Raw genomic sequence first — 22,498 nt, 5'->3', positions numbered from 1 at the left:
GGGTGCCAGCAAGCTGCCCTCAGCCAGCCCGTCAGGGTGCTCCAGAGCCACCCCATGGCTCTTTCCCTCCCTCCCTCCTTACAGAACTTCAAATAAAGCCACCTTTGTAAGAGAAAGTGACAAAAACCTAAGCAAAATGCTATTCTAAGTTGTTGATTTTCTTTGCCTCAGGGAGCACTGAGATCGCATCAAGTCCAGTAGGGCTTTGCTGTATCCAGCTTCTCTGATAAATCTGAAAAATGACCTTTATGAGTGTTTGTTTCTAAAAGGTAGGACTTAGGGAGAGGAAGGATATGGTGATGACAGATCCGCTTTCCTCCTCCCCAGTACCAAGATCTCTCTAAATGAGAGAGGTGTATATGAGAGAACATGAAAGAACATAAATTTTTAAATCATTTAGAGGCCCACTGCAAGGCCTGGTTGCCAACAAACTCATGTTTCTTTTTTTGTTTGAAAATGTACATAATTTTAGCCAGAAATGTTCTGGCCAAATTCTTCTGTGTTTAAGCCCATAATAGAGCCCTTCACTCTACAAAGGGCAGTAAGAGAGGGCAGAATTTGACCCATTCTCTGAATGTGCCTGAACAAGTAACAAATCGTGATTATTCGTTTTACATTGGTTTTTTTCTGTGCACTTGCCCTAGGTACAAAGACCATTCTGGGCTGTATACAGCCAGGCTGAAATGCTTTTAGTAAATTTATTCAGAAAGGACTAATGCACTCTTCTTGCCAAACAGCTGTTAAATTGAAGGAAAATGTTTTCCTACAGCTTCTAGGCCTGTTTGGTTTTTGGGGTTTCTTTAAGAGAGAGAGGGACAATATCTATGGTTTGTGTTTTGTGCTTTCAGCTTTTCCCACCTCCCTCCCTGGGTGGGATCCCAATGAAAGAGGTGGTTCTCTGTGCTGTGGGCTTGGTGCCATTCTATTATGTCTCTGTGTCCCTGGATTAAAATTTAAAGCTTTGTGTAGCACAGGTGGCTTTGATAAAAGAGGAAGAAAACATGTTTGAAAAGCCTTAAACTGGTTTGTGTGTCTTATTCCCTCTGCTCTGCCTTTTGAATGTTCTGAAGTAAAAGTGAAGAAAAAAAGTAAAAAAAAAATATTATTTTTTTCCAAGAGGGGGGAAAGAATTCTAACTAATTTTGTTACTTGATATTAAACATTCAAAGTGATTTATTATAAACTTTGTTTTTAATTGACTGGTCAAGGTAAGAGCAAAAATTCAGGCAGTCTTCTCTTTTCCATGGTTTTCCTGCACACAATGTATGAAGCATGTAGGTATGCTGTAGGTCATATCAGTAAGCAAGAAGCTTTCCTGGAGAGTCCTGCATATGCTAATGTGTTATATATTCCCATTAGGGACCATGATGAATGTTTATTTCTCTCTCAATTACTAGTTCTTACCCTGTCTTTTTTTTTTCTCTTGTTCATCACTGCAATTTATTCTATTCTCCTTTTTCCTCCTACAGAAGAGATGGTGGAAGGAAAAAGTGCCATACTCATAGGCATGAGCCAGTGGAACTCAAATGACCTTGTTGAGCAGATAGAAACAATTGGGAAGCTGGAAGAAAATCAAGGTAATGTTTAACTTGCCCTACATATTAATTTAAAGTTAACAAGAAAATCTGACTACTGAAGCAATTAGTTGTCAGATATTATGTAAATACTCAACAGAAATATTCTTTACAGCATCCCATAGTTAAAAGATTTACATAGATGTGTAATTAGTATTTTAGTGCTGGGAAATGAATTGCAATGATCTTTTTCAGGAGGAAACTTTTCTGGCAGGCCAGGTAATACAAATTGATTGACTTCAGTGGGAAGTCAGTGTTGGACTCAGCTCAACAACCATGAGGTAGATTACAAGACCACAACTTATGTTTTGCATGTTTCCTGTAATCAACATATATAAGAGACTTGTTGGTCACTGTCACTGCGTTATTTTGCTTCTTAAAGTCAGCAAATTGTTATCTGGAATTTTCAAGGGGTCACGTACTTTGAGGAGTATTTGGCGCCAGTTTTAGGTAAACATTTAGGTAACTATGTGCCACTGAAATGAGTGGGAAATGGGCACTGATACACCAGTAAGAATCTGGGACCTAGGACAAAGGCCTAAGCAGTCTTCCTTCAGTTGTTACTTTGGCTCCTAAATTGCCTAGTTGTTTGAAAATTAAAATTACCTCATTGACTTTAGGGAAAGAGAAGAGCCTAACTTCCTTATCGATTGGTGGTATGGGACTCATGTATAATGGTGCTTGTTAATTAATCTAGCTTTTTAAAGAATTTGATGGATTTATCCATTTTAAGAGCCTTTCAGGAGACTTTTCTTTATGGATTTGCTACATGTAGTCAATCCTGAAGATAGCTGTGAACAGTTCTATTTTAGTATACAGGTACATAAAAGTAATATTTATCTGAGTCACAAACTTCTTGATTATCTACCATGAGAATGATTTGTTTTGATAGTATTTAAGTGACAGGTAGACAAAACACACAGAGTGTATTTACAATCATTAAATAGGTAATTAGAGGAGAAAAAACTTCTCTGTTTTGCATTTGCTCTTAACAATGATGTAAAGGCCTCACATTGCTTGGTAACTTACTACATTTGGAGTCAGAGATTCAATGGCAATTTGTAAGAGATACTGTATGTATTGTAAATATGCCATTTTCTCTGCTACAAAGTAGCAAGAAAAAGTAATACAGTATTGCATCAAATATGAGTTAGTCTTCTAAATGACTTGCCAAAAACCAACCATCCCTGCATTCTTGCAGATATATTTCTATTTCTTCCAGGGCTGGCAAAGATTTAGAATGCTTATTTTCATTTTAGCACCCATTCCATGAGGATGGTTTTGTTTGTTTTTTTCATAGTGCCCTTTGTGTTGGGCACTAAGGAAGGAGTTGTAAGAGACTTTTTAAGGGTTTCTGCTGTTAAGAAACAAGACTGGTAAAAGGATTATTATTTGCATTAGGCAGTTGAATAGCTGCAGCAAAGAGAATGTGAGACCCAGGGTTGCATGGAAGATCTGTGCAGAAACAAATGAAGCAGTCTCCTGAGTTATAATCAATCCTTCTTCATACAAAGGGTTTCTATTTTCATTTAATCTAATTCTCTGTGATGTTTTGTAAAAGAAAGAATTCTCATCCATTCTCTTCTTTTACTTCATTTGTGTTCACACACAGCTGTTAGAAGAGGATTTAGGGCCAGTGTACCTAACTCAAAGCATTTGATGAATTGGCCTATGTGTAAGATGCATCTACATTCTGATGTTGCTTCACATATGCTGCAAGAATACTATGGCTTTTAGGTTATGGTTCATTGTGCTGATTTTGACCGTTCTTGAATAGAGATGTCAGGCAAGGACTGAAGTCATTAAGAACTGGGCTAGCACAAGTCTGAACCAGTATTATGTGTACCATATCTTGTTATGCCAGAATGCGATTTCACTGCTTCAGTAATGCAAAAGAAAGTAGAATTCTGGCTGTAATGCACACTGCCAGTTAGAAATTTTCCCTGATGCACCCCTGCTAAATAAATCAGATTTATATTTTGCTTCTTTCCTCAACCACCTCATACTCTCAGATTTAGTCGTATTGATTAGCTACTTGTTGATTATTATTTTTCTTAAATCTTTTTTTTTTTCCTTACGTGTACTCACCTGTATCTTATCTTCATGGAATTATCTGCCAAATGCTGATAGGTTGTATTGCAGTGTTGTTAGTGCAGATAATTGTACAATGCTTTTGTTATAGCTTAACAACTGTTACTGATTCAGCAATTTTAGAAAAGTCTGTGATTAGCAACCATCAGATACAAATGATAAAGGCAAAGAGGGAAGGAGGAGGATGTTTGAAGGAAGACTATGTTGTCTTCTGTGCCACAGTAAAAAGATATTTCAGCCTTAGCCCAATTGTTTATAGTAAAAAATTAAAAGTTCAGGTAAACCTGGATTCCCTTTTTAAAAACATTATGTAGAAGAGAGAAAGATGTCCTGTCTGGCTTCTTTCCCAGGGTACTTCACTTGTTCAATGGAAGGTGTGAGGAGTATGGTCTGCTGATTCAGGGAAACTCCCCCCCCAGCTGAATTTACTTATGGCTCTCGGAGAATTATGAGTTCATTTGCTTTGGTTGCAGAGAGTTTTGTTACAATTCAATCAGTCTCTGGGGCCAGTGGTTTTGCTATGTGCCTGTGCAGAGAGCAGAGCACTGGTTCTTTTTCATGGTTTAATAAATTGATTTAATAAAGCATGTAATTATGGGCTCTTTCAACAAATGAAGATGTATCGGAAGATGCAGTATGCTCTGGGCATAGCTGGAGGCCCACTGGATGCTACTTAAGTAACACTACAGTTCCAATGTGAGACAGAGAAGGTCCTCAGGAACTTTATAAATGGCAAGTATATAATTTCATTCAATCATTGATTCTCAGTAACTACGACTGAGAGCACTTGACCAGCGCAACCTTTCTCATCAGAGGTAGAAATAAGTCTTTGGGGGAAAACTGGCAGCAGCACTTAAATTTATTAAGTTTTCATTACAGAAAATAACACAAACAGCAATCAAGCTGAATTGAATACTCATACAGCTGCATAAATTATGTTGATGCAGATGCCTTCCCTGTTGTGGAACAAAAGCATTTTCACACATAGTTATGCATTTAAATTCATTCCTGCTGCAAAATATCTGTCGGTTACATTAAGGAAAATTGCATGTAGTGAGCACTAAGTACTTTTAAGTATATATTGTTAATGTTTGTAAGGTTGAAGTTGTTGGTGGTTTGTTTTTGTACTCTTGATGCAGTGCAGTGAAGGTGAGGTGAAGAAGTCTTTGCAAATACAGCAAAGACTATTTGTATACTTTGAATTCAATATGTGCTTTATATTTTATTACTTTATTTTCTTTATAGCGGGAAATGAGGTTACTATATATTTTAACTGGCAAACCAGGCAAATGCTTGTTACAGAAAAAATGTCATTCAATCCAAGCTAGTAATTGATGTGAACTTAAACGTGTGTCAGCATTTCAAAGGGTGAAATCCTCAGGAAAAAATGCCATAGCTGGAGTACACGTTATCCATGAGATCAAGACATGCTTGTTTGAGACCAAACCTGCATAAGACTTAAAATAAGGTTACATGAATAGTAGGGTTATCCCTTCTCCCTCAGTTGCCCATCTCTTGTTATATTTGGCTTTTTTTAAATGTGGACTTGAGAGCTGGGAAGTGTTATAAGAGTTTAACATACCATTTTTTTATTCTTTTCTCTCACACACGCAAATTAAAGTATGAGGGAATCCAGAAACATCTGAAATGGATGAAGAACCACAGAGCTCCATAGGGAGATAGTAAGTGCTTGCCATTGCAGTTGCAGATCAGCAGTCCTGCTATGATTCAGTCTCCATATACAGACAGCAGGCTTTACTGCTCTTCGCCCTTCATGTTGTCACCCTTTCCCCCAGCGCAGTCCCTGTGCCCCAATCCATCTTGTTTTTCTAAAGATTAGAAGAAACATGGAAACCTGCAGCTGTCAAGGAAATGGGCAATGTAGTTCGATGTCAATATATCTGGGCTTTGCCAGCTGACCAGCATCACACATCCGTGAACATGAAACACCTTTAATTACATTGAACTGCAGTGAGAAAAAAGTTGCGTTGTTCTGCAGCTTTAGTAGATCAGATTGCCCTTCCTGAGCTGGTAACTTCCATGCTGGGGAATTTTATTCACCTCTGCTTTCCTAACTGGTGAAGCAGAAGCAGCTGGCATTTTCTGGATTGTTGCCACAGACAGAACTGCTGTGCATAAATTTGTGCAAGCTAAATTGCAACTTCAGGCCTCTTTTTTTGCACCAGAGCTAATAAAGCATGCAAGCTTTATGGTTTTCCTTGTGTTGCATTTCTGCTTTTGTCTGTGTCTCTCTGGTTTTCTGCCTGTCCTCAGTAAGCCAACGACCATTGCTGGACAACTCTGATTCCTGGCCACCTTAGCAGAAATGCCAGGGAGGTTTCTTCCAGGCAAAGGTTGCTAGACTTTGCTTTTCTTGTACTACCTTCTTTCACTGAGAGATGACATAGAAGGTGTCTGGAAGGGAGAAAGGTCTTCTGTATATCAGCTCCATGTACCACGTGTGTCATGCAGCAAGGAAAAAAACCAGAATTCCACCTATAGTTGATCTTGGTACGATTGTGGAAAAATTGTACAATGGCTAAGGTGCTTGCATAATGATTGCACAAGCAGTTGAGCTGATCAGCAAAGGTATGCATCCTTTTCATGACCACGGTAATGTTCCTTTCACTGTAGGCTGCACTCTTGCTGCTTGCTCTTGGTGTAGTGAAATATTCCAACTAGGGACTGACTGATCATGGCAGGATGGGAAAGGCAGGTGTGTTGAAATGGAGTGGTCTTTTTAGTATTTCCTATTTACCGTTTGTTTTCTTCAAATTTTATTTGGAGAAACAAAGGTGTTTTGTTCAAGCCTCTGAATGGCTTTAATGTTGAGGGTACCGCAGTCACTTAGTGCAGTCATTATCACTACATGTTGCGGTTAATTGGTAGCGATTTTTGATTTGCTGAGCTCTCTGCTACCTCTAGCTGCTGATTGTATCTCTTCTGCAAGAAAAGCAAGCAAGAATAGCATGAACATATAAAATATAAAAATTGCTTTGCTGAAAAAAAATTGTCTGGAGACTCTGCTGAAGGTATCCAAACACTTAAGTTCATTAAGGACTGTTTTCTGTCAGTGGCATTTTTTAGCACAACTGGTTCCCATTTGAACAAAAGGAGACTGACTTGCCTTTTGAGAGACATTGGACTCTTTTCCTCTTGCCCAGAGGCTTAATTTTTCATCGTGTGTTGTTTAGCTCTGTGCTTTTTATAAAACAAAAACAACCTTAGAAACCATAAGAGCAGTGGATTTCCAAGCTCATTTGTAGCTTTTATGATGCAAGTGAGTTTTGGGACTGTGTTGTCCCTTGGCTGCTGTGTAGCAGTTTGGATGTGAAAACAGTGTATCTATTCAGTTGGCTGGCTGACATAGCAGATCTGGCTTTCAGCCCTTCACTGAAGTGACAGGAGCCCAACACACCAGAAGTTCAGGCCAGGCTGTATTTCATTACAGTTGCTGAATATCCCATAACTAAGTTTGCAAAGCCAAGATTTCAGAATTTAGCAAATGCCAAGCTTGAGATCTTAACACAATCTTTATGGATGTCCTTTGTCTATTTGCTCTGTCATACTGTTTTTAATTACTCAGTAATATGATAGGAATGCATTGTATGTGTAACAGGTTTGTTTACTGACCTTGACGTGGGTAGGAAGAGAGCTCTTGTCTTTAGCAATGATGAGAGAGTTCCTGAAAGAAAGTTTGTCTGGCAGTGAAGTGAAAGTGCTTGTGCATCTTTCCTGTCTGTGAATAGCTTTTTCCTACAAAGGCTGCCTGTAGAAATTTAGAGAGATGTGATGATGATCTTCAGAAAGATAGATGGATGTGTGAGTAGGAAGGTTGAAATGGTCTATTTTAGATTATGTATTAAAATCACAGTAGCAGGATATTTGCAGTTACATGAATTGTGGTGTAGTTGTGGGGTAGTAGGTAATTGGCATGTCCTTGTTTGGTCATTATTTCTTCTAAGGAAAGGAAATATACATCTTTGTAAGATGTGATAGAATTAGGTAACATCTGAAAATTGCTGTGTGCAATTTCTGATTCTTTTGACTGTCTATTGGTGCGCAACTCCTGGTTCTCAGGAGCACACAATTTCTGGCTTTCACCAGAAAATGTATTTAGGATCCAAGGGCAAATACACTTGGGGATAAAGTTTGTACCCTCATTAAAATGGTAATAGGTGACTTTTCCTGTTATGAACCTTCTCAAAGTTATATTGCTGTAAAGCTATGAAATTACTTGAGACAAATAAGGGAACCTTGACCTCAGTACAAAAAGCAAAAATAAATCTGTCTGGCTTTGTCTCTCCAAAGACCATGTTGTATGACAGGACGTATGTTTACCTCCAATGTTTTAAGTAACAGATGATGATTAAGAGCTCATTTGGAGAGCAGTCAAGTTTTATTGCTCTTCTGGTTCATAAAGAATTTATTGGAGATGTATCGGAAGTGTCTGCTTGCTTACGCATGTTTGCTGCAGGCTCTGATGAAAATTACTTTAATGTTTTTTAAAAGTCTGGGGCCTGGACAAGTGAGAACAGAGAACTCACAGAGAACTGAGCATCTAGAACATCAGTTAAAATTTTAGCTGCATGAGTGCCAACAGTTATAACCATCTGAGGTCATTCTGTGACCTCTAAGAAACAAGTGAAGAAGCATTCTCATTGCCAACTCTTACACTTCTCTCCCCGCCGTGGCCCCACACTCCCTATCCAGCCCCAAATAATTAATGCTTTTTGACTAGCTCTTAGCTGGATGTTCTAGCAAGGAGCTGATGGACTTCAGGGTCTACGGAGTCTAACCTATCATCTTGTTTATGGAGGTAAATCTGCTTTGATAGGTGTGGCTATTGTTGAAGCGGGGGGAAGTTGCTTACTTTGTGTTTGAGAACTGGTGTATTTAAGGCCCTGGTTGACAACAGTATCATTCCGCAGATTGCTGTTCCAACAATCCCTACCTACTCTGTTAAAGAGCAAAATTCTGTGCTTGGTTACTGCACAGAGTCCCAGTAAAGTGACTGTGGTGTATATTATTGCACATAAGGCAAATCATAAAATCTGGCTCCTTATTAATGAAACACTTGTGATCCTGACAGACATTATCTGTAATTAATTAATTGTAAAAGGAAGATGGATCATTACTGAATAGTGGCTACTCTATTAAAAATTAGACCCTTGTTTTCTAACTGTAGAGTCAATGCTTGGCATACCTCACAAAATACTACATTTTATGCTAGCAAGAATGTACTGAGTGTCCTGTTGTCTTTTAGAATAGTCTAACTGAAAAGTTGATGAAAATTAGAATGAGTAATGCCTACCTCTTGTGACAACCAATTTTGCGTGTGTGTTTTTAAGCAGCTCCTGTTTAAGTGCAGTGGTTTTAATTGCCTATTGCCTTCTGTTTGATTTGTTTCATTCTTGCTCAGGTGCCTGAAGCTCCTCTGCTTTAAGGTTGGTCCAACTTAAATGACATTATTGTGCCTACACTTGGTACAGAGTAGATTTGTGTCCTAGGCAGGAGTTCAGTAGTTAAGACTTCTTCATTCTTTTCTTTCATTGCTTCTTATACTCTGTGGTCTTCCATGCAGCTCATACTCAAACATATTGAGGCATATACTTTGTGGAGTTACCTACTATAGATCATGTTTGAAAATGTGGGCCCCAACTATGAGGATATGTTTGCGTAAACTTATAACTTGTGTTGATTCATTGGGATATGCAGTGCTATTTAAGACCAAGGTGTCCTGGTAGCACAGAAGGAACAATTGGAGCTGGTCCTGGAGACTGGAATTTGGAAATGTGAATTCATTGTGAACTGTGCATCTCCTTATGATAAGATGGTCATATTATTGATGATTCTAGTGCAAGGGTACACCTAAGAGGATAGCAATCTCCTTTCAAGGAGGTTATATCTTTTGAATGATTTGTGGAGGACCTTTTTCATCTCAGTCACTTTTTTTGCATGTACAGAATTCAGAAGATCTTGGTATCTAGGATGACTGCCACATCATAAAAAGACCATGGAGAATTAGAAGATTGTAGTCACACAGTGTTTTGTTGATGAGTGTCTGAAGTGGTTGTCTGGCCCACTGAACAGAGAAATCAACTAGGCTACTATCCAGAGCACTCAAACAAGAGCTTCCAAGATTGGAGTATTATACGATATGAAAGGAAGCTCTATGGGGTCAGTTGGTCCATTGTGAGAGGCGAAAACTGTTCCAAAGAGATGGGTGGTAATAGTCTCCACTTCCCTCAGCTGGTTGATGCGGATTTGGTTTCAGATTCTGGATTCTGAAATAACTATTATAAATTCATATAGAATATTTACAAATTTCACTGTTCTCTTTTGATTCATCATTCCACACTTTGCTATGGAAAGTACATTTATATCTTAAAGGCAATTTTTTTTGGTCCCACTAAGCCACTTTATCACTCCCGCTTCTCAGCAGAACAGGGGGAGAAGATACAACAAAAAGCTCATGGGTTGAGATAAGGGCATGGAGGTTACTTACCAATTACCATCACAGGCAAAACAGACTCAACTTGGGGAAATTAATTTAATTTATTGCCAATTAATTATAACAGAGTAGGCTAGTGAGAAATAAAACATGTGGTGGGTTGACCCTGGCTGGATGCCAGGTGCCCACCAAAGCTACTCTATCACTCCCCCTCCTCAACTGGACAGAGGAGAGAAAATATAACAAAACGCTCATAAGTCGAGATAAGGACAGTGAGAGATTACTCAGCAATTACCATCATGGGCAAAACAGACTTGACTTGGGGAAGTTTCATTTATTACCAATCAAATCAGAGCAGGCTAATGAGAAATAAACCCAAATTTTAGAACACCTTCCCCCCACCCCTCCCTCCTTCCCAGGCACAGCTTCAATGCTAAATTCTCCACCTCCTCCCGCAGCGGCACAGGGGGACGGGGAATGGGAGTTGGGGTCAGTTCATCACACCTTGGCTCTGCCACTCCTTCCTCCTCAGGGGCAGGACTCCTCACACTCTTCCCCTGCTTCAGCATGGGGTCCCTCCCACAGGAGAGACAGTTCTTCACAAACTGCTCCAGCGTGAGTCCTTCCCACGGGCTGCAGTTCTTCGTGAACTGCTCCAGCACGGTCCCTTCCACGGGCTGCTGTCCTTCAGGAGCACACTGCTCCAGTGTGGGTCCCCTGCGGGGTCACAAGTCCTACCAGCAAACCTGCTCCAGTGTGGGCTCCTTTCTCCACGGGGCCACAGGTCCTGCCAGGAGCCTGCTCCAGCATGGGTCTTTTCCACGACGTGCAGTCATTCAGGAAGGGACTGCTTCAGCGTGGGTCCCCCATGGCCACAAGTCCTGCCAGAAAACCTGCTCCAGTGTATGCTACTCTCTCCAGGGGGCCAGAGGCTGCTCCGGTATGGGCTCTCCATGGGTTGCAGCTTCCTTCAAGGCACATCCACCTGTTCCAACATGGGGTCCTCCACGGGCAGCAGGTGGATATCTGCTCCACTGTGGTCCTCCATGGGCTGCAGGGGGATGACCTGAGTCACCATGGTCTCTTCTATGGGCCGCAGGGGAATCTCTGCTCTGGAGTGTAGAGCACCTTCTCCTCATCATCCTTCTTCACTGACTTTGGTGTCTGCGTAGTTGTTTCTCTTACATGTTCTCAGTCCTCTCTTTCACAGCTGTTGCACAGTGCTTTTTACCCTTTCTTAAATATGTTATCACAGAGGCATTACCAGCGTCGCTGATGGGCTCAGCTTTGGGCAGCAGTGGGTCTGTCTTGGGGCTGGCTGGAGCTGGCTCTCTTGGACATGGGGACAGCTCCTTTTGTCTTCTCACAGAAGCCACCCATATAGCCCCCTGCTACCAAGACCTTGCTACATAAATCCAATACAATTACTTTACTTTTCTGTAAAACAGTTTAAATTTCAGTTCTACCAGATTTGCAGCAGGGGCTTGAACTTGGGCTTCTTTTAGAAGGGTTCCATACATGCTTGTCTGTTGGCTGTTTTGCAGTGAGTTTGTCTCTTTTGAAGTCTTCATTGGAAAAAAATAAAGTGACATTTCTGTGGATAGTTTTGGTTTTAATACATTTGCATTTTCCAAAATGTAAACATTAAAAAACCCACAAATGCACACACACACACACACACAAAAAAAGTGAAACAGGCAAAACCCCAATGAAACTTGCCTCTTTCTTTGTTTTGAAACTTAATTTGTACAACAGGCTTAAGGCAGTCATCTTTAGTTCCCCAATCACAGCATCCTTAAATTGATAGGATTGGAATTGTCAATATGCTTCTGATGCCTGAAGGCAAGAAGACATTGTAAAATCTGCTGCATAGCCTGGGCTTGCAACCTTCTTTCTGCAATATGAAGATCTTATAAAATTAAAAAAAAAAAAAAAAAAAAAAAAAGAAAAAGAGGCTGGCATTAGTGGTATTTTTGTAGAACATAAAGTAAACAAGCAAACAAATAACAAAATAATTTGTGTAATACAGCTTGCCACAAAGGATGACTATTGATTTAGTACACCGTAATTAAATTTTAGGAGCCATTAGTCAATTTTGTCAGTAATATGCTACTATTTTACTCTGCAAATCCAGCTAATTGAATTAAAATGCTTCAAATGAGGATGAATTCTCAGCTAGGCAATTGACAAAATGCAATTTACTTTGTAGTTGTTTAAAACATAACTGACTGTACAATACCTGTGAAATTCACTTTTCCTGTGCTTCATATGCCACACATACAGACTGATGGATTGCTTTACTGGTAACCAGCAAAATAGATGGACATGATCAGCTTTCACAACTGGAAATTTTCATATCAGGTGAGTGAAAGGCCTTTCTTGGTCCCATTGTGCAAGACCAGGTTATTCAGATCTTTTAATATTTTAATGTATTGATTGTCTATCTGGAAAATAGTGCTGACAGTAATATTGCTCTCTTTCTGAGACTCATTTGAATTGTTGATTTAGATTAAACTTTTATTCTTTACATCCAGCCCATTACAAGGTAGTAGTTTGGAGCTAGGAGGTGCTTCTGTTGGGCAAGTTGTGTTAGGTCTGTGTATAGAAACCTGCGATTCCTGCCCTTTCCATACCACCTAGGATTGAGCTGTGCAATTCCTACTGATTTTTAAAATGGCAGCTTCTGTGCTTCTTAGTTTAAAACTTACAAAGAATTGTTCTCCAAACACTGTGGCTTATGAATGGTAGACTGTAAAATTCTGTTGAATTCAGGGTGTGCACTTATGACTCCCTACCACTCTAGCTATTCTTTGTAACTCCCCTTTAAAAAAATATTTCATGAGATCTTGAGTGCAGTAGATACATCACTGAGTGATGATTTTTTTTTACTCTCTGATACCATATATTTCAGATCTCATCTTTTTCCATCTAGCATAAGGGGGGAAAAAAAAGCCTGTTTTACATGTGAAGCAGCACATTTCTAAGACATGGCAGGGGCAATTTCCTGTTAATTCCCTCAACTGCTATCTCTGTTCTCCTGCCATAATGTCCACAAGACACTGAACAGAACTGGAAGACTAGAACAATGTTTTTGGTTAAGATTAAGTTTAATATACATCTGTGGAGTAAGCTAATTCGTAGAATCATAGAATATCTCAAGTTGGAAGGGACCCATAAGGATCATCAAGTCCAACTCCCTGCTCCTCACAGGACTACCTAAAACTAAACCACATGACTACATGGCAGGAGGGTTGGAACTAGGTGATCTTTAAGGTCCCTTCCAACCCAAACCATTCTATGATTCTATGACTAAGAGCGTTGTCCAGTTATACTATTGTATTTCACACTAATTTGAAACAAGCATTACTACAGCATTTTTATACTTCCATAAAACGTGCAGCAGTCATCTCTCAATTGCAGCGCCTTTTGATGCAAGTACCTTTTGATCCTTTGCAAAGACTACTGTAAAGAGTTATTCTGCTGAAGAAACTGGACTTGCAGCAGTAAAATGGAGAGCAGAATCTGTCTGGAAGGGATGGTCAGTCACTGGCTACTTCTACAATAGTACATTGGGCGCCCTTGTGTTTGGTGCTGCCATTGCAATTCTAAAGCCCTAGGATTCATGATAGCTTTTGTAGCACTACTTGGAATTCATCTTTTCTGTTGCCTTGGGTGCACAAGGCTGCTGTAAAGACTTGACGACAGTGATTCCTGTTCTGTTTTGAGAAGGTTTGGTTTGGTTTGGTTTTGAGTAGACTGTTCACAAGGGCTAGCTTTTCAAAGTGCACTGAGCTCCCATAAATTGTATTGGGCATTCAGGAGCATTAAGAACTTATGAAAATGCCTTTGTCCTTGTTCCAGACCTCTTGAATCTCTGGTTAGACTAACGTGATGCAGCACAGGGCAAGACAACACCAGGCAGAAGGGTGACACTGACAGCTGCTACAAAAATTTACCCTAATCTCACCCCACAGTGGAAGGTAGAGATAGGGAGGTGAATGAGAAAGTAATTACTATTTTATTACTTATTAGGAGATAGGCAGTTCTTAATTTGGCTGTGGAACAGTATTGCTTTATCTTTCCATCAAATTAAGAGTCTAACCAGTCATGTATTATGGAGAAATATTAACATGAGAGAGAAGTAATTCATCAACTTCAGGAGCTTTGTCTTTATCAAACTTTCAACCGAGTTGTTGCGAAGTAGGTACAAGTCCTAAGTGTTAGGAGAGTTTAGCTACATACCTCTCCAGATAGATGTTTTTGCAGAAGGAGAAAAACTTTGTAGTCTGGAAACCATCTCTTGTTTCTCGTAAAATAAAATTCATCTCATTAAGTCAATAATAAAGCTCATACAGTGTTTAAATCTGTACATATAGTGCTTGGTCAGGAGTAAAGCAGACCCTGCAGCTCCCTGTGCAATGGTTAAATACATCTTTGGCAAGGAAAACCACCAAGGTGCTAGCAATCAGCCCTGAGTTAACTGCAAAGTATAGAAGGAAGGCAGCTGTTAATTTGATTTTTAAGGTCAGCTTTTTCAGGCAAGATTGGAGTGTATAATTTTTTTCTCTCTTGTTTGCTTTCCTTGTATAATTTCCTTGTATAATAATGTGAAATATATATATTTCCTTCTCACTTGTTTTTTTCCTGTAGAGGTGGAATCAACTAATTTTTTTTCAGCATAATTATATGTGGGTCTTAATTGCTTTGTTGAATTTTGTATTTCTAATATTTAAAAAAAAAAGTTAGACTTGATGATTAGGTCAAGAGAATAAAGAGAAAATGTTGCAGATATGCCAACTTGGCTGTGAATTAGCATTTTCCACTTAAATGGGAATGGTTAATTTTTTGCATTGAATGATTTAGACTTTTTGTTAAGATACTTGTCAGTTGTGATGTGGATACTGACCCATGGTATCTGAAATTATGAACTATGTTCAGTTGGATCCATTAAACTCCTACAGAAAACTAGTGTTTCTGTGCAAGACTGGGTGCGCACAAAGATGTTTTTAGCAAGCTCTTCATCTGGTCTCATTTTTCATTGGCTCACTGATTCAGTCTCCTTTGCTACATTTGCCATGCATCTCAAAGGTTCTCCAACACTATGTGACAATCAAAACACTCAATATAACAGAAGAATCTCTGACTACTCTCTACTACTCATACCTCATGACTCTGCTTTCAGTATAGTGATTTTTACCTTGTACTAGTGTTTCTCTCTCTCTCTCATCTGAAGGCTGCCTTGCCTAATTTTGTCCACTGTGAATGTTCTGTGTAAACAAATTGCTCTCTTCCTTCCCCTCAGTAGCATGTGATCTCCCCCTCCTTGTCATGTCCTCCTAGAGTTATATAATTAATTAAAGGGTGTTTGTACATAGCTGACTGTAGTGTTTATGCTGCTATTAAATTTATTGCAGTAGCAGCTGCTACTGCCTAATAATGTGAAGAATGGCAAACAGAAAATTTGGCTTAGTGAACAGTGGAAGGGAAGGATGGAAACTAGAGTAGTCAGCAGCTTTCCAAAACACATCAGATGGCTTGTATAAAGAACAGATTTAATTGTAGCAGCAGGTTTTAGAGAGAAGCAGTGAATTGGTTTTCTGCAAATCATCCATGGTAGCAGTTTACGCTAAGGCAGGTTACCAGTGTTCTGTAACTGCCACCATTTAATTTTGTGATGCTGTATGTTCTCAAATACAGCTCAGCAAATGCATGCAAAATGGAGGAAGCTTAAACTAGCCACTAAAATATTTTTTAGCTGAGAGCTGAGTCCTGCTGCAGAGACTACTGCTTTCCTTGCAGTCCCTCTGCAGATTCCCTTTTCCTTTTTTGACCTGTATTGAGATCCAGTCCACACGCTGAAAACAGCATGTGTTCATGCATCAGTTTCATTGGGCCTAGAGTTTCCCTGGCTGCCATTCCCATCCAGAGGGTCATACCATCTGTAGGTATATTACCTCCTTTCCTCTCCCCCTGCTTTCCCAAGTTTGACATAATTGTGCTCATACCAGTGAGCATCTAAAAAAAAATATTGACAAAACAGATTTTTCTATTCAGAAGTTAAATTTCACAGTATTGTTGCTGGGGCAAAAGCCATGTTCTAAAGTGGAGCATCAACATTGTTTGTTCCAGTGGTATGGTTATGTTGTTAAATGAATTCAGAGAAAGAGAAAGTCACGTATACCATAAAGCCTACTGGCACTGCAGTAGCTAATGCTGCAAGACTGGATATGTGGGGAAGAAGGCAAAGAAGGATCGCCCTAATATCTCACTGGTGCTGAGGCACACAACTCTGTTCTGCTGTGCTGTCATCTGATGCTGATCTCATTAGCAATGTAATCCCAGGGGAGAGCAAAACAAGAGACAGGAGTTGTATAAAATGCCCTCTGACATCTCAGGGGCACAGATCTGCAAAGATGTGTGTGTGTAATGACTATGTACCAGAGCATGACACTAAAGGTAACTTAGTGAATCTTGTTTTTACCTGCAGCTACTTTCTCTGGTGAATAGGTAATGTTTATTTCTATTGAATTACCAGTCCTTTGTGGGAAAATAAGGTGGATTCTATTCTGGTTTCAACACTGTCCGGAAAACTGCTTGCCAATTTTTTTTGTAGGATTGCAATAGCTGGTAGCATGCAACTAGAGTAATTGCAGATCATCTTTTAGTTCCAGGCCAGAGAAGTGGCATTTTTTTGCAGAGTCTGTGGAAGTTACTGTATGATGAAAATATCTGGACCCCTCTGACAAACAGTTAACGCTCCTTTAGAGCATAGAGTTCCTACTGCCTGAATTTCACTAGCATGATTTCTTTTGATCAGGTTCTTTGAATTTGGTGAGACTTCTCATAAACTAAGCTGTCTCCAAGAATTTGTCTCTAAAGGTAGGACTAACATCTCGGTGCTTTAGTAGTCTGGTTTTCAAGGACCATAGTTACACAGATGAAGTAGAATGCCCTCAAGTGGTTAATCAGGCTTGACATTTTCACATCAAGTTTTTTTCCCCCCATGTTTTTCCCATCATATCAGAGTAAATGTCTTCAGAAGGGTAACTTAAAATATGCCAGGACTGTATTTCAGTCTAGCTAGGTTCATATTCCTTGAACCTCTTGAGGGATGACTGTGTGAAGAGAAACGATGTGATTTAAGGGGGCCTTTAGACTTGCATTGTAGTCTGTGCTGTGGCATGTATCCTGAAGCTGGAGAACATTTCACTAATGAGAAGGAGGAAGAAATGAGAAGAGAACCTAAGTCTAGGAACATGTGGCTGAAAGACATTATCAACACTGTTTTCATCACAAATCCAAAACATAGCACTATACAAGATACTGTGAAGAAATTTAACTCTATCCCTGCCAAAACCACTGCAATTTAAAAAACTTTGAGAAATATCAGTGTCCCCTCTATCGCATTTCCTTGCTGCACTTGCTTTTTACCAGTATGTGCTGTGCCTCCACAGTGATTGTCATTCACCATATCCTGCACAAGGCAGTGGCATGAATGTGATGAGAGCTTTTTACAGAAAAAGAACTGGAAAACATGCATGAAAACATGGAGCAGATCTTGAATTTGTTGACTTTTATATACTGCTTAGTATCTAAACCCAGGTATTTTCTTTCTGGTGTTTTTGGTTTGCCTTCATGTTATTGTTTGACAGTAACGCATACGAAAAGACCTAAATCTAGATGTTAAAAACTTGTATTCAAAGTTGAAATTTGTTAGTAAAGCTTTAAAAAAAGTAATTGTCTGTTTTTGAAACCTACCAAATAAAAATGAGCTTCAATTCTGTAGTGAAAATGGCTTCACTTTCCATCAAGAGCTGTTCTTTTGAGATGGAGAATTTCTATCTGTACAGCCATTTAAAGCTGTCATGGGAAAGAGTTTTCTTCGTGCAACTTGTTGTTTTCCAGTCATGTGTGTAATTCATAGAATTGTGTATACAAGCACTTCAGAAGGCTGGTCTGTGCTCTTGACACGGAGGCCTGGTTTTTGCTTTTAGCTCTCACATTCCTGATAGCTTAACTGGTTCTTCCCAAGGCAATGACTGATAGCTGCTTTGCCTCAACAATTACTCTCCCTGTGAGGTACTGCAGATAATACTTCTTCCCTAATAAGCTGAAAGCAGGTAACAGTTGTGACCCAAGCTCTTTGGCAGAACAACAGTCAGTGAATTGCCCTGGTGAGGAACTGAAAATAAAAAAGATTGTATGTGAAGTTTGGGAAATGGCTAATTCAAATAATTTTCATTCCTCAAAAGTCAGGTAGTGAGGTGTTCTCTTTGCTTGCAGTTTCAGCACAAAGAATGGAGAAAAGCAGATTTCTATGCTGTATGTTGTAGAGCCTGTCACGTTTTCTCTTCTTTTTATTCCCTTTAAAAGCCAAGTTATCAATTGTGATAGCTGGAGCATCTGAAGAAAAAGGGAATTGTGGCAGACCTCTTATGCTGCATCCACCAGAGGAGTTAAAAATTATTATTATTTATTATATATAAACTCTACTGGGGTTTAGTGTAACAGCATTTTTAATTCATGAGATGAGGAACAGTGCATACAAGTTCTATAGTCTTAAGGCACTGGGCAGAAGCTTTCACTGAACACAAGAAAATCAGTGGGCAGGCGATTGCAACATGTGTGCTGTTTTATTCGCGTATCATGGAGTGCCAACAGCTTCTCTGGTCCTTGTCATTTTACCAGTCTGGTCTTTGTTTCCAAATACATAGAACATAATGTTGCCTCTGTTGTTTATTCAGACTGTGTCTCAGCAGAAGAGTGCCGCCTCTATCGCTTGTTTGAATGTACTCAAATGGTAGGTAGGCTTCAGGTAAAAGGGTAAATTTTGCCTAGGCCTATGAAAAAAAGAATCTAAAGAAGGGATGGAGAGATCTGTGTTCCCATCCTAGCTCTGATGGTAGCTGTGGGCTGATACCATTGGGCTTGCATTTCTGTAGTGGTGGAATGATGGCAAAGGTGTTTGCCCTCAGTGGTAGAAATGGTTTGAGTGCTGTAGGAGGCCTTTATCTATACGCACAAACTAATGAAAGGCGCTTCTATTCCTGTATCCTTGTGTCTCTGTATTTTAGTTTTTGTATTTAGATCTGAGAAAATCCCTTTGGACTGGCAACTTCCCTTGGACAGGTGGACTGTGGGAGGGAATAGAAGGACAGAGACATTCTTGAAAACACTGCTAATTAAATATTTGGAATAAGAATCTATTTTGTGTTGCTAGATAAGTTATGCTAATTGTTAGTTATTTAGAGATTCAGTGGGTAATGCTACAGGTAATCAAATAGATTCCTAGCTACAGTTTCATTGCTTATGATGCCTTTCTTGAAATGAAGAGTAAAATCTGGCTTCTAGACTAACCATTTTGATGAATAAATTAGAGCAGTTTTCAAGTGTGTTGTATGCTGAGCTGTTCCCACTGAAGCCAATGGGAATTTTAGAAATCAAGATAGTGGTCAATTGCAAAATATTTACTGTAATACAGTAGAAAAAGTAAAGAGCTTGGCATCTATATAAAGAAATCCTGTTTCGTATTGTGGCTTTTTCCTTTTGCAGGTGAAGAGTCTGCATTTTGCTCATCTGGCTATCTACAGGAAAAGCAACGTGAGTTGAAGTTCTTACCATTTTTCTTTGTACTGAGACAGTTCAACAACTAGAGATAATAATAGAATAGAAATTTTAACCAACACATGTCTGGTGTTATGTTGAGAAGGGAGATAGATGTGGAGGGATGAGGATTCTTTTGAGTTTTGTTTTAAATGTATTTATTTTTAACGTGGATTAGGAAAATGTACCAAGAAAGTGCGTGTAACATTATTTAATGCATTAGATAGTGCCTTATAGCATTGTCTAGGCTGGCAAAGGTGGAATATTGGAGGGTGAACCTGCTGGTATACATGATAGCTCATACAGGACAGTACAGCATGGCTTAATTTAAAGTGTAGAAGCCTTCAGTGCTTTGTGCTCTGGACTTCCTTTTCCCATCTCTGCTTAAAGAGAGGTATGCTGTTGAAGTTTCTGAGTGCTGTAGGAATTAAAAGTAGTGTCATGCTTGGCATTGCTAGGGTTCCTTTGCTGCTGGTGCCCCACTTTGAAGAGTGTATACATGTGTCACTGTGCTGTTGATCTTGCTGTGCTTTTGCATTGCTTGCTAAAGAGAGCAAATTGGTTTATAGAAATGAGTGGTGTAATGAGGGTGTTTTCTTTCATCACAGTTCTCTCTGGGAGCAATTGTCGGTTGCCCTCATTGAGTTCACAGTGAAACGCCTCTTCGCTATTCCTGCAACTGTGTTCATAAGCACGTGTTGTCACTCTGTGCCAACCCCTTCCCCTTTGGAAATCATGCTTTGGCCAGCTCATCTAGCCTGGTTGGAGAACTGGAGCTGAGGAACACTTGCAGCCTAGATCCTTAGCTAAACCCTGTGTGTTGCTTCTACTCCAGTGCTCCATAGTAGTCATGTACAAGATCTGGTAGCACGCGTGTTTAAGACTCATTCAATGAAGAAACAGTGCGGAAGTTAACACAGGCACTATCTGATGTTGTGTCTTCCAGAACAGGATTGGGCTCAGTCATGTGTGCCGTTATTTTCCTCAAACAGTGCAGTTTGCGAAACTGCATCTGCAGTGTATTACAATATTCTTTATCATTTGTTAATAGAAAGCATATGTTACAGCCTTCATGTGAACATACTTCTCATGACGGATTTGTCATTATAAACAGCTAGTAATAGCACAGCAGATGGCAAGAAATGGCATAATTTCTCATGGAAGTGGGATAATGGAAATAGCAGTTTTCTTTGGGGACTATCACCACCTTATGCTTTGTACCTAAAGCAAGTTCTCTTGTTTTTACTCTAAATTCCTCCCTAATTAACATGGCAAAATACTAAGGATGTTTGAAATGATCTAGGAAAAAAAAAAAGAGGACCTGGATTGATTCTTAGTGCAGGTTTGAGCTGTACCTCATGTTCTCAGAAGTGTGGGAATGATCATGTGAATTCTTTTCTCCCAGATTCAGGGTACTTATTTTACTTTTTTTTTTTGTCACGGATTGAACTGATGCTTTTCATGGCTGATTTGGGGTGTTGAATCACTGTCTGAGCTTTTCCTTTCATCTGGCTCTCCTCTCATGCTGATGGCTGATCTTGAGATCTGATGTACTCCACATGAAGACACTGTTTGGACAATGAGTTATTTCAGGCAAGGCTATAGACCCTCAGCTTGCTTGGCGTCTCTGTATGTCACTGATGAACATGTGCAACATACACCAATTCCGGTGGGAATTTGAGTCCAAAACAATCCCTGCTGGAGGTGCTGGCTCATTGATATCTGTGGTAGCAGTCTGTGTTTCTGTCTGCAGAAATACTTGGTACATCTCTTCCCTAGTCATTAAATCAGTTGGCTCGGATGGTAGCCACTGTTCTGAATACTGACTGCTAGACTGAAAAGCAGTATAATTTCTGTAATGTGGTTGCCCTTAATTTAGGACTGTGAGCTGTTTTCCTTATAGTTCAGCATCCGGTCAGCAATCGGTTAAGTGTCAGTTTCTGTTTTTTACTCACCTCTTTCACTTTAATTTGTTTTAGTACTGCATATTGCTAAGAGCCATTTAACTGCTTAGGGTAGTTCTCAGTGAGCTGGTACATGGTCCAGTGGCCATCCTGAGAAAAAAGCTTAGTAGTTCCTGCTGTTTTTTCATAATGCAGCCTTATGTTTTAAATGGTATCAATTGATAATCTCCCAAAAGATAGAACTTTTTAAATTCATACTGTTGACATAGTTGTTTAATAATGAGGTCACCGTTTCCACGTGATAGTTGAGCACCTACTATGATCTCAGCTAAATCAAATTATTCACAGTACTTACATTTGACCACCTGTTTTAATTAAGGTTATCAGGTATTCCAGCTTGGCCAAGTTAGCCCCAGATTACAGGATGTGTCTCCAGGATGCTATTTTGTCTCAGATTTTCATCCAGACATGGGATTTTCTGGTTTCAGTTTTCAGATTGGGTTGAGAGGGTTTACTCTTTCTCCAAGGCTTCAGCCTCCCTCTCTTGCTTTCTTTCCCCCCAAAGAGAATGAGAGCCATGTATTCTTTTAATTTGACTTGTTGCAGTTGGAATATAATAGCATTAATTTTGTTCTCTCAGGTCATACTTCTGTTGCTAATACCAGACTACAAACCTGTAGAAAGTTATGAAAGGTATTTGTCAGAGCCTGGATTACAACTCTTGAGCAGACCTTATATTAAAATGTCAAGAAATTTCCCTGGGGAGGAAATGGGCAATTGAACATTTTAAAAATTATTGTTGTTATTTTAATGAAAGTACTCCTTCCTCTTTCCCTATTTCAGCTGCTGCTGTTCCAGAATGCTGAATTAGG

General features: G+C 39.5%; 1 protein-coding gene across 4 annotated transcripts in view; it reads left to right on the top strand.

Moving 5' to 3' along the window:
- Positions 1–22,498, top strand: part of PITPNM3 (PITPNM family member 3) — a 136,152-nt gene that overhangs the window by 50,731 nt on the left and 62,923 nt on the right. For 3 of the 4 annotated variants that reach the window (XM_069790769.1, XM_069790767.1, XM_069790766.1), the window contains exons 3-4: positions 1,470–1,577; positions 19,672–19,719. In XM_069790769.1, coding sequence (XP_069646870.1) covers positions 1,470–1,577; positions 19,672–19,719 — 156 coding nt within the window. The remainder of the gene's footprint in view (positions 1–1,469; positions 1,578–19,671; positions 19,720–22,498) is intronic. The other variant, XM_069790768.1, reaches the window with a different exon arrangement.

Source organism: Haliaeetus albicilla, chromosome 9 (genome assembly GCF_947461875.1).
Source record: "Haliaeetus albicilla chromosome 9, bHalAlb1.1, whole genome shotgun sequence".
In the NCBI taxonomy this organism is placed as follows: domain Eukaryota; kingdom Metazoa; phylum Chordata; class Aves; order Accipitriformes; family Accipitridae; genus Haliaeetus; species Haliaeetus albicilla.
This window is presented reverse-complemented; position numbering and strand designations above follow the sequence as displayed.